The sequence below is a fragment of the Aptenodytes patagonicus genome, chromosome Z, assembly GCF_965638725.1.
Source record: "Aptenodytes patagonicus chromosome Z, bAptPat1.pri.cur, whole genome shotgun sequence".
NCBI lineage: Eukaryota > Metazoa > Chordata > Aves > Sphenisciformes > Spheniscidae > Aptenodytes > Aptenodytes patagonicus.
In genome coordinates, this window is record NC_134982.1 from 43,923,970 (window position 1) to 43,937,044 (window position 13,075).

Sequence of the window (13,075 nt, forward strand, 5' to 3'; positions counted from 1 at the left end):
TGTATTTAAAAAAAATAATTTTTGGGGGGGCTGGGTTTTAACTTGGATAAGTTCCTTTCTTGGTTCACCACAAAAATGCTAGCAGCACAAGGGTGGGGTGAGCAGGAGTAGCTGGATTAGGGGAGAGCCTCTTCGGTGCCTGTTTTTATACCAATTTAAAGTGCATGTGAAGCTACAGCGCAAGTCTTCTCTCTATCTCAAGAGCACATACAGAGCAGTTGGTGGGTGCGTAATCCGTATTTCTGGCCCAGACATCTTTATAGGGAGGTCATGGGTGCGAAATTGGACCAACTTTATGAAGGAATCCTGTTTGACTGATGCCTTTTCTGATAGTAACATGTTTAAGGAGAAATGAGTTGATATTATTATCACACGGTTGATCTGTTCAGAGTTGATTCTTTACCCCTTTCATTTGCTTACATTTGACCTACTTTCCACGTTTTAGATGTTTTTATTAAAGCCTGTAGGTGCAGTAAGGGCGTGCTTAACATATGGTGCATCTTGAGCATTTGTCTGAAATTAATGCAGTCCGCAGTAGCTCTCCACACAAAGTGTGATCTCACAGGGAGTTACAGCACTGGAAAAGGGTTCATGAAATCTACATTTCCCAACCAGAGGGTTCTCCTTTGCTCCATGCCTCCTGTTCTGTTTTTTATGGTGTTTTCTTAAACTTTGTGTTTCTTTAAAAAGTTATTTTAAGTTGAAATCCCCTTGGATGAAGAGTATTTGAAAACTTCAATAATGCTGATGTAATTTAAAGATAAATGCCACTTAGTGTTGCTTGACTCAGTCTGTCCTGGCAGGAGTTTTACTGGGGGAATGCCATTCCAATGAATTGAACATCAAGATGTTCTTAGCGTATCCAGCTGTCTTGGACAAGTGAATTTCCTGAACATATTAAGCATGCATGTCTTACAAATGTCTTAGCATTTGCTTTGCAAATGTGTCTTCTTAGGAAGGTTAAAAAGAGAATTGTAAACTGCCTTATTATTTTAGATGTACTTCACTAGTGAAACTACCACTTGCCAGATATTCACATGTTGAAGGATAAAATTATCTGTTCTTTCCTTGTCCTCCTTCACTTAGGGGAAAAATAGCAAGAAACCCCAGTTGCAGAAATGCTGAAACCCAAATAGAGTTATTTTCAGCAGAGGTAGTTATGATCCACAATGATTGAAATTATGAGCCATGACAATTCATACCAATATTTTCTCCTCAATAGGAGTCGGAGCTACAGACTGTTGTTTTCTTGTTGCTCTCAGGAAAGCAGCATTCTGCTGCATCAAGAATCCCTTCCCGTTGAGCTAGTCGTCACAGCAAGTGTTTTACTTAAAAAATACTAGTATGAATCAGTATCATCTGAGTGGCGGCAGAGATGTGTGAAGTGATGGAACTTCCAGTCCTTCCTTGTTGGATGAATGCACTCAGTTCACCAGCTCCTCGGTACTGTCCCTCTTACTCTCAGGGCAACCTGTTCCAGAAGAAAGGAATTGGGATACTGACTGGCTGTGTCATCGTATGCGGTATGGTGTAAGCCCCAAGTGACAAGGCTGGTGACGGTTCATCCTAGCTTGCCCATCCATAGGGTGCTGCAGTATGGAAGTTCACGGCTGGTGCTTCAGTAGAAATGTGGCATTGCCATCTCAAAACATGTGGAAATCATGAGTCAGAACCTGAAGTTGAAACTGGCATTTAAATTCAGAGTAAAAGAAAATGCGCCCTACTTATACACCCTTAGTATTTTAGATAACTTTCATTTGTTGAGTGTTGATTTTTTTAAAAAAAAGCAAAAAAAAAAAAAGCTCTCTAGGTGGGAAAGGGAGAAAGGTGTCTTAAATGTAATCTGATTCGCAGATGATCACTTGATTCCAAAAACTGGGACTTGATAAGATGCCACCACCAAGTATGAAACATTTATTTATCTTCAGAAAGAATTAACAAGTATCATACTTCCACTGGGTTTAAAAATTGAGATAGTAACATGCCTTATTTGAATTTGTGTCATTGCAAGTATCCAAAATTGAAGCTTGATTATAGCATTGCTATAAAATCCACTGTACTATTCTTTCATCTCTTTTGGGGTGTTGTTAAAATCATGCTTTTGTGTACTGGCTTAAATGGGGCAGGATTTTTATCTGTTACGTCAAATACAAGAATCTGTTACCTTAATCTATGGAAATTGCATCTGAGTATTGCTCATTTTCATAGTACAACAGGAAGTCGCAATGGAAGAGGGGTTAAAATGTTTCTTCCTTTGTGTAGACTATTTTTCCTTGCAATTAATACCAGGTTTTTTTGCTGGATTTCTTAAGCTAATTGATAGCTATTCACCACGTGGTGTGAAATTGCTGGGTAGGAAGAAGAGATGAGGGATTGAAGGCGAAACATGACAAAGTTTTCAAACACTGTAAGAATTCTTGTAACCAGACCTAACAAATCCACTGAATAGATCAGTATGCTGATGCCTAGTATATATCTTTTCTGGGAGCAAACATAATCAAGAATGATTATCAATGAATCAGGCTACGGGCTCCACCTTTAATGACCTGCAGGGCTGAGGCTGGTAAGCAAAGGAAACCAGAGGTGGAAGAGAAGTAACCTTGTTCCTGATGCAGAAGGCCTGATTCCTGGCCTCCAGACGAATCTGGAAGAAAATAAATTGAGTTCAGCAGTTACGTTGCTTTTCCTGTTTTTATGGGAGACTTCTGATTGCCGCTTTTATAAGTTTATTGATCAGCTTTATATAGTTCATTAAAACCTGGCACAACACAACACTTGCTGGAGAAACTTAGATTTTCTTCTTTTTTGTCAGACTATTACGTGTTACCATTGGTTGTAGTGTTTTCTGCAAGCTTCAAGACTGATCAGTAACTGGATGTAGTTAGATGTAACTGGAAGTCTGGCACAAGCTTCACAGTTCTCAACCGTGGTAGTGTATCAGCTTCTCGGTGATTAACATTTGGAGCGTACTGCTCCAGAGTAAGCACTGTAGCCATAATACAGAAAGTGAAAGTAGGATAATGGGTGCCTATAGCTACTTCTGAGTCTTCCTTTGTGTGTATTTGCAAATGAAAGGTAAGTGCTGGTGGGGATCAGAAGTGGACGATGACAGCTCTATTTTGTAGAGGGGAAACGATTTTAGTGTTTATTTTGTGGTAACATTTAAAAAGAGTGTCAGAACCCCCTTTCCTAAGCACTATATATGTAAATTTTAAAAGCATGGTTTCTTTTAGATTCACCTGCTAGCGGTTTTCAGCTGTTTCCTGAAATGCTGCCTCCTTAATATTTTTCCAGGGCAGTTAAGGACACCTCAAGTTAAACATAAGTCTACTGAGAACAGGATTTGACTACCTCTCACCCTTTTTATTAGTTTTTCATGATGTACACATTGAAACTGCTGATCTGCAGTATTTCCTTCTGACTACTTTTCCTGCTACCCCTGAGAAACAGAGTATGAACTTGTGATGTAAATAAAAAGGGGACTTTCTGCATCCAATTAAATTAAAACTGTGCACTAAAAGCACTGTATGATATAGTTGCAATGACAGGCTCAGACCGGCTTGCGCCATTTCCAGCAGGCGCAGAAGAACTGTAGTCAGACTCTTGGGAGGGATGTGTGAGGGGAGGAATCGAGTAGTAAGGGAGTGGTGATTGTGCATGTGCTGCTGTGTTTCAGCTGTTATGGGAACGACTAAAGTGGGAAATTCTGACCTAATTGCAGTGAAGAGACAGATGCAAAAGACTGAACTCGGAGCTGAAGCTGCCGTGTGATGCCACAGGTTTATAAGCTTAAAAAAAAGTTTTGTTGTTTTTTTTAAACTATGAAGTCAGATTCCTTCAGTTGGTGGAGAGTGGTGGAAACTTCTCATCCCTATGTTATGAGGCCATACTTCACAAAACAAGTATTGCTGTGAAATGCTGAGGACTGCGGGTAGGTGAAGGGATAGTACCTTACAGAGGACTTCAAAACTCTACTGATGGAAACAGCACCTCCTGTGGCAGTGTCCCCTCCTTACTCGTTTCTGTCTGCTTTTTCAGCAAGTGTTTCCTGCTGCCTTCGAGAAAGGGAAATTGAAGCCAGTCTCTGCCATTTCAAGTTGCACTTGCAGTCTTTTTTCTGGATGCTCTTCAGGTGCTTGTGGCAGGGCAGGACAGGATGCAGCTTGCTACCTGGTGGCAGCCTGAACAACTGAAGAACTATGGGGATCTCCAGGCGGTACATTTCTATTCCCCTGCTTGCTGGTAGAAGTCAATATTATCAAAAAACATTGACTTCCTTGATGTGACAGCCCTGAAGCATGTTTATATGTCACCTTACTTGACTTGCTTTTTATTGTCTTAATCATGAATGATTCAATATGTATCTTTTCTTGCTCAGTTGAGCTCCACGTGGTTCTCGAGACATTAAATAAAAGCCATGTCTTATCAGTTCACTTCAGCAGCCCACGGATTGGGATGTACATTAGAAAATTGATTTTGAAAATTCTGCCACTCCGATTTATTGCTTATGTTGCTGTCTGCAGTATTTTGTGCAAAATAAGCACCTAAATTAACTTAGAAAGAGTAAGTATCAAGTTTACAGTACTTCATGAGCTTAGCTGGGATGTTTGTAAAGAAGGTTGACAGGAAAGTGAGGTGGAGAATGTACCCATGATTATTTGGCAGAGTCTGGTGGTCCCGCTTGCGTTCAACTTGTACATGCATTGCTCAGATTAAATCTCCTAAACTTGACAAACTGGCTTAGTGAAGAAGTAGTTATCTGTTTAGTATCCTTCTCACCAGAGAACTTTTCCCTCCACTCTCTTTGACTAGAAGACTAGACTTTTTGTGGCTCAGTTGCCAAACACCATTCCTTCAGGGCTGAAGAGAAATTTTGTATTCAGGGCTTGCAGTATTTCCTCTAGTTCTGTAGAACGGCAGTAAGCACTTCCAGACAACAGTCTGTGATTAAAACAAAACACATTCTTCTTTATGAAAGAAGAGTTAATTTTCTGTGAAATACTAAGATTAGCTTTTTTGCTTGCTTTATTCAGAATCGTGATATGTCTCATACAGTGTAATAATGTTTTTTGTTCTCACTAATTTGTGAAATGCTTGTTTAGATATTATGGGTGTGTGCATGTGTTCTTGGTAAGTGCTTAGTAAACTAGATTGATCTTTTTGGCAAAGGCTGCATTGTGTTGTACAAATTAAACCTGAAATAACTGTTGTTTCAGATTATTTTTCTGAAAGTGTAATTGCATATATTCTTTTTCCTACTGGCTGCTGAAATGGGTTTCCCAATAGTGTTTTATTATTCTGTTTTATTTCAACAATACATATATAGTAGTTTTGTTTCCATTCCACTGACAGACCTACAGCCTCCAGTGGTAATTCTTTACCAGCAATTTTTTATAATTGTAATAACTATGGAACTTTGTGAAATATAGTGGAAATATTTTCCTGAAGTTTATATACTATAAATAAAATCCCAATTCTCTTTTTTCCCTCTGCCAAAAAAGAATGCAAATGGAGATTTTTAAGCAACAAATTGATTCTGAACTCCCTGTGTGTTAGAACATTTCTGAGTATTTTAATATCTGGAGTTTATATGACTCTTGCTTCTCTTTTAGTCCCCATCTATGCTAAGAATTTGGACATACACTAAAATACTTACCAAGGCACTTAAACGCATACCCATATTTTACTGTGTGCTTATGTCCTATTTTAGCTGTGTGTGGCAAGGGTAAATTGAATTAAACCCCTGCGTTGCCATCCTCGAAGGGATTTAGGAGTCTAATGGTCCGTCACATGCTCCCCTCTGCGTGCAGCTGGTAGCTGCGGGGCCGTGGTTGTACCCCAAGGACCAGCTTTGCTGAACCCCCTTCAGGGGCTGGGTTACCTCACAGGACCTGAGGTGTAGCCTTGCCCACAAGCTTATCTTCTGAATATTTTTCAGAATGCTTTATAGACACTTACGAACTTAAAGGTCGGGTTTTTAGGCATATTTAGGCAATTAAGTACCATTTAACCATCGGCTTTGGTCAAAAAGATTTTGTTGGCTGAATCGGGGATCTACACTGTTGCTCTTGTGTTGTATCCCTGCTGTAAAGCTGAGGGACTGTTAACTGATATGGGTCTTCATTCCTTTACTTGGATCAGATTCTGGCACGGTGCTTTTATTACTGTCTCTTTACATGCATAACAAAATGAAAAAGTTATTAACATTGTAGTTAATAAATATTTAATCTTTCTCTCTTCTTTTTAAAAAAGATGCCACATAAGTGGCTATGAAAAGAGCTCAAAACTCTTAAAATAGTGTCTTTTGTAGGTGTCTCCCAAAGGATGCAAATAATACACAAGTTTGCATTAGATAAGTAAAAAGGCGATTCCAGCCCAAGCCTTCCCTGCCTGCCTCTCCCTCATCTTTTCTGGTTCCATGCTGGTGTGTTTTTATGCAAAACCAAACATCTTTTGTGTCTAGGGAAAGGAGTAATAGAAGTGTCGGTGTTTGTTAACATATTTGACAAACTATGGCAGCAAAAGCTATTCTTTTTATATTTTGGCATGAACAATCGCCCTTTTATTGGGCCATTAATGCTGTTTCAGAGCATCACGCTGTATCCACAGGCAATAATTTAGCAGCTGTTTATCAGGAGCTTTCATAAAGCTTTGAATAGTATTATAACATTCAGTAACCCTAACAACAGCATTTCAGAATCTGTGCCGGTTTAAATGGGATATCCGTGAATGTAGTTGTTCAGGGATGCGTGACCCACATAACCTATAAATTTGATTGGAAGTTACAGTGCTGGCATAGGCTGATGGATAGCAGATTAGAGCCCTGATTAACCATGTGATTCACAGGCTGGGAATATATTGTCCTAAGAAAGATTCATCAGATGCAATCAGAATTTCAAGTGGTCAGATGAAATTCAAATGTGCTGTGTGCTTCCCCACCCCCCCTCATCCCCCCTTGTGCTTTTCTTCTTAGGTTGCCCTCTGTTACTTATTTATTTATTTTATTTCCAGAGCTGAAAAATACTTCTTTGATGAATCTGCTCCTCACCCTAAAGCTGTCTGTCTGTTATTCATCAGAAAGCAGGTCGCAGTTCAGTGAGCAGAAGAAAAGATTTTAATAGAAGCCTTGCCAAGGGCTGTAATGCATCATTTTAGGGCCCTAATTACATTACAATGACAAATATCAATGGTGACAACAGCAATAACCTACATCCTTTAATGGCTATGCTGGAAAAGGAGTTTGGGCACTGCGCCATCAGATTAGACTTGGTTTCAAAACATAGGCCATTAGAAGTGTGTGTGTCCATAGTATTATTGGCCGATAACTGAAGCCCAGTGGAAAGGCCTGTAAATAAATGATGCCTCTCTGAAGCCTGGTCCCATGGGACAAAAGAGGCAAAATTAGATGACCGCGGAAGCAGCCATGTTTCCGAGGCAACTTTAGTTTTCCATGTGAGGAATTGGCTGCCTGATTTTATGAAATCATACTTTTTCCTTTTCCTTCCAGTTAGGTTGATCATGAAAAACCCATTGGCCTGACATCTAAGAGAAAAGAGAAGATCCTAAACTGGTTTTTAAACATAGGGTTTTAAAAATCTCTATGAGCGTAGAAATGTGAAGTGGACTCGTATTTTATTTTGTGTCTGACTTTGTACCTTATGCAAAGAAGAATGAGTTTCCAGGCCTCCTCCAATGGCAGTAGGAATAGTTCTACCAAGGTGCTAACCTATGTCATCAGTACCTACACCTTCAAGTTTTAGGGCAGCATTGCAAGAAACCCACTCTAGCTAGCTTCAGGCAGCTAACTCCTTCTTTTGTATGTTTTGTAGTAAACAATCAAGCTTGTTGCTGTGGTATTATCCTGTACAGTTAATTGCAGAAACAGTTGCACTGTCAAGGGAGAGGGTACTTTGTATTTACTCTGTGAAAATGTGTGGTTTAAGGTTTTTTTGGTGCAGAACATGTAATGTCCTTCCTATCATTTGTGCACGGTACACAGTGTTTTCCTTCATGCCTTCCTGCTGCCTCTGGTCTCCAAAGGTAGGCAGTCCGTGTCTCCGTCATGCCATGCCTCTGTGGTCCACTGCTGCTCGGTTGGCTGTTTCCTTGCTGCCCAAGTGTTGAGGGTGATAAAACATAACTGTACGCACAACCATGCAACCGGGGACGCTCATTGTTAGGGGAAGTGAAGACCGTTTTAATAAGGAAATAGTGTGAACACCTGCTTCAGCGTAGCAAGGCCTTGTTGTGACTGGCCTAGCAGGCCCCTTGCCTAGCTGAGAAATGCTGCTGGGGAACGTCTCGGCATCTCTTGAAGCTGTTAGCGAGCTCTTGCTCTTCTCCGTAGGTTGAGCTGGGTGCTGTCTCCATCAGCTCACTTTCCTGCGTACAGCATGAAAAGAGTCTCTGTTCTGCACTCCAGTGAGATTGATACGAAGAGGTTTATTACGGTTGTGTAACCGTTCATATTCAGTCACCTGTTTTCAGTTACAGCTTTCTGGAAGACGCTTTTTAGCTTAACATTTCCCAGGCTCAGAATCTGCCGGAGGTGAATTTTTGTATAAACACTGAGCAAATACGTTTCAACCACTTTTTGGCCAGAAGAGCAGTAGAAGAGAGACATACTTCTGTTGGGGGGCAGGGAGGGAAGTGATCTAAAGAAAAACCTCATGGCTGAAACAGCTTGAAATAGCTGGGGTTAAGTACCTTAATTGAGAAGAAATGCCTCAAAGTGAGTTGAATAAATTATTTTTGTTGACTAAGCTATATTCTAGTTGAACTAGAATTTATGGGTTTGATGGAGAAGTCAGTGAAGTTTTACAGTCTGTGGTACTCAGGAGGTCAGATAAAACAATTGTAGCAGTCCCTTCTGGCCTTAAAATCTATGAATCTACAAGCTTTTTAAAATTACATGCTGAAGTCTTGCATGGCACTTCGAGCCAGTTTTATTCTCAGTTCCTAAGGAGTGCAGTAGAGGCATCCAGCTAACGTAGTAGCTGCGGTGGAAGAGCGGTCTTCTGCTGAGCACAGCCAAGGCAAAGACTCCTCACAGGAGCTGTGCAGGAGGTGGGTAAGGTTGTGACAGGCATTTTAAAAATGTGTAGGAGGAATTGTTTTGCAGCGGAGGAAAGCATCATGTGCCTTTTTTAAAATGGCAGGTTAGAGGGGCTTCAGCTCAAGTCAGGACAGCAGTACTTTGGAGTTTTCTCTTCATGTGGAAGAGCCTCGAAGAGCAAGATGTATAGTTTTCTCTTTGGTTTTAAAGCACTCGGGAGATTCCTTTAAAAAAAAAAAAAGTGTGGCTGGGACCCCAAATTTGGAAATGACTAAATTAATGGTGCTTGAACCACTACAGCACAGGTACTTTGGAGCTGTGCATGATGATACGGTCTACAATTCCGTAATGGAATATTGTTTCTCAAGTAATGCTGCTCAAGTCATGCAGCCTCTCTGGCTGAAGCTTAGATGCACACATCTTGTCGCTCCCTGTACTGCTCTGTGTAACAAACAGTTCGTAAATCTCTGTGCCAATCAGTATAGTGAACACTGTCTATTTAAAGGGGTATTTAAGTTTTACATTGTGGGATGTCTGATATTATAGGCACATATAGACCTTTGAAATTAGCAGGTAGTTTAGGTTTGTGGTGAACAGAACGTATTCTCAAGTGTCCTTTAAGGTACCTATGCTGGGGAATAAACAGAAAAGGTGGAGTAGGTGAATGTAAAAAATGTATTAAAATGCATAACTTTAATGAGATGAGGACTTACATAAACAATGAAGACTGGTGAGAAGACACTGGGACAGTGTAACATAGAAATAGCTGTATAAATAACCTACAGGAGTTCAGATGGATTTCAGAGGAATGAAGAAATTGTATTGCAAAGTAGCATGTGTTAACTCGAATGTATCACAGTATGCACAAGGGGGCAGAGTTCGTTTCACATGTACCCTTACCTCTAGTGTACCATGTCTTCTGGTTACGTAGCTGTGTAACTGTAATATTCCTTGATACCAGATTTATTTTATATGTGCTTCTGACTTTTTTACTGCTAGTTCCGAGCCTTTCTGTTCTATAGGTTCTCTTCTAAGCGTTCACAATTTAAAAGACTGTAGCAAAAAGGCTGGAAGGATTGCTGTTAAAAGAAGGAAGCCTAAATTGCACAAGTTTGTGAGTTTTTGTCATATGGTTAGTGACTTTGCAAGAGGAAGAGCATTCTGACCTACCATATAAAGAGGAACTGACCCTGGTTACAATTTATTATAAGAAAGTTATGATTTATTGTAAGAAAGTCTATGTGGCGTTCAATATTCTGTTTCTGGAGCTGTAATTTTTGTGTTATCTCTCCAAATCTCCACCGTCTCTATTGAGATTTGCAGATTAAATACACAGAGTAAGAATTGATCTCCAGTATGGAAATAAAACATTGTATATTATCCATTTCTGATCACAATTGCAACATGAAAGTAACTACTATTAACCTCGGGTTTGATAACAGCGTAAATATGATACAAGACTGCAGTATCCCTTTCTGAAATATGTGGTTGAATAATTATCAGTGAAGTTGTATGTTGTGTTGCTAATGTTGTCATGATATACAGTATTAGTATAGAAGTAATTGGTTTATTTGTTCCCTTTGCTTACAATGGCATTGTTGTAATTTGAAATGATCCTTCTTTTTGCCTCTTAGGGGAGAGTTTAGTTCGATACATAGTATTTTGTTTATCTTTTTTGTTACTGAAGATTTTTTATTCAAATGCCTTTGATTGCATAATCAGAATTAACTTCTTTGTGTCAGTTCTAAACTGTGTTTTTTAAGGAAAACTTTTTAGCCAGAAATGATTAGCTTCCTAGGTATTGTTGAATTGGTGTCCAAATACTTTTGTTATTTTGATAATCTGTCCTGGCCAGAGGATGACTAGAGATGAAAAAAAACAAACAAACGTATCTTCTGTGTTCATGGGTGACCATTGCATCTGAGAATTTACATAATTGAACTTCTTTCTTCTTGTCACTTGCAGGCAGAAATTGTCAAGAGGCTGAACGCTATATGTGCACAAGTCATTCCCTTCCTGTCCCAAGAGGTAGGTAGTCATTCGTACTGGTGCTGATCTAAATGATTGCCTCATCATATCTATTACAAAAGTGGGACTTTGTGTTGAGACTGTTTCTTTATGAATCTCTTGGTGCTTGTAGATGACTTTCCACTGTCCTGTTACCACTGTAACTTCATTATCTTCTCCAAGTCCATTATAATATAATTTAAATACATTTATGAAATGGAACATGTTGTAATGTGCTAAGCAAAATTTTAGTTGTTTAAATATTTTGCTCTCATGTACAATGCAGTTTTTCTCACAATTACGACTGGTGGTCTGAAATCAGAGGATAGCTTGCAAAAATGGTAGAAAGGCATGATTTGTGCTACATTCTTGGCAGCAGGCATTAAAGTTCGGCAGAAACTTCTATTTTGGTATACCGACTAGTGATGTTCAACACTAGGCAGCTTTTTTCTGCCTATTTTCTCTCTGCATCCCAGATTACTTATTACCTTAAATCCTTTTATGTTTTCTGTGTATTTGGGGAATATAGACAGAAGATTGAAATTCGCTGTGAGCTAATTTCTCTAAGCACTAATTTTCTCCAAATTATGATTTGCTGGTATTATCTTGAGTGCATTGTAGATACTTTGAGGGGCACTGGGATTTGGGGGAGTTGGTGGGAGCTAGCGAGGGAGCCTTGGAGCCACAGGCATGTGTGAAGTAAAATGAAAGCATGGTTCATGAAAGGAGACCTTGGGTGCGTAACGGCTTCCCCTGCCCACCCCACTGGAGGAAAAGGGCGGGAGACTGGGGTCTGCTGGCGCAGGCTGGCATGCGTCTATTTAACGCATGGTTTCATTTCAGTAGAATCGGTAGCTGAGAAGTCAAAACTGGAAGGAGTATTTATGTGCATTGCATCCGTAAAACATCGTGCCTGAGAACACGCTGCGAGTCTTTCTCCCACCTTTTCAGTTGTTCCATAAAGTGCTGTTGCTGTTCAAGAGAGCTGCTCATCCTGCTGCAAACGAGAGGCTGTGTGCTCAATATTAGCATTCAGCTAATACGCTGTGTGTGTGCACGCGTGTGTGCATCCGTGTGTGTTTGAAATGAGAATAACGCTATCAAAACTAGAACCTGACAATGTTCATGAGCGCCGCTGTACTCTCTGCTTAAAAAGATGGATTTGTGGAAACTAAATGATGTGTAATGATCTAGTTACATCGCTGGGGGACCAGAATTCAAGTCCTGCATGGATCTAAAATGAGTAGCTGTTGATTTTGTGCTTTGACTGCTACAGAATCTCTGTACATCTAGTTACGGGGTTTTATTTGCTGTGCAGAAATAGCACAGCATGTAAAAACGAGGTGTAAAGCTGATTCATACTTATGCTAAAGTGAGCACTAAAATGACACGATTTTGAAACAAAGGCAGGGGTGAGTACTTGGCAGGCAAAGCTGTGATCTTGGCAAAGACATGGGATCAGCATTTCCACGACAGAGACATCTTCTCTAGAGTATGAGATACTGTGTTTAGAAACTTTGTACCAGTATACTACTGCTGGTACTGGTACTGCTATTTTCAGCTGAAATGCTAAACAAAACTTTATTACCATACACAAGTAAGTCACACTGCTCTGCTTGCTCTGCTTCCACAAACCCCGCCCATGTGCTTTCTTGGAGTAGGTGTTTTCTTGCCAATTAGACAAGCAAAGGAATTACATGGGCTTAGAATATATTTGAAGAAAGCTGTGTTTGATTCACAGTGACTGATAGATTTTGGCCTTTGATTTAGGAAATCCTAGCGTCCACCCCCTCTATATGCTTATGTGCAATTGAGGAAAAAAAAAAAGAAAAAAAAAAGGCTGTAGGTTTTTGAGCTTTGATGTTAGTAGCGTCCCCCTCAGGTGAGCGCAGGCTCTCTCTTTTTTCTCTGCTCCATACGCATCATGCTCTCCTGTCCCTGGAGCTAAATCACCCTGGAGGCATTCTCTGGAAAGTTGGTACTGGTACATTTTAAGTCCCTGCCTTAGAGGGA

General features: G+C 40.0%; 1 protein-coding gene across 2 annotated transcripts in view; it reads left to right on the top strand.

Moving 5' to 3' along the window:
• Positions 1-13,075, top strand: part of LOC143172317 (transducin-like enhancer protein 4) — a 98,367-nt gene that overhangs the window by 20,082 nt on the left and 65,210 nt on the right. For both annotated transcript variants that reach the window (XM_076361595.1, XM_076361596.1), the window contains exon 5: positions 11,021-11,083. In XM_076361595.1, the coding sequence (XP_076217710.1) occupies positions 11,021-11,083 (63 nt within the window). The remainder of the gene's footprint in view (positions 1-11,020; positions 11,084-13,075) is intronic.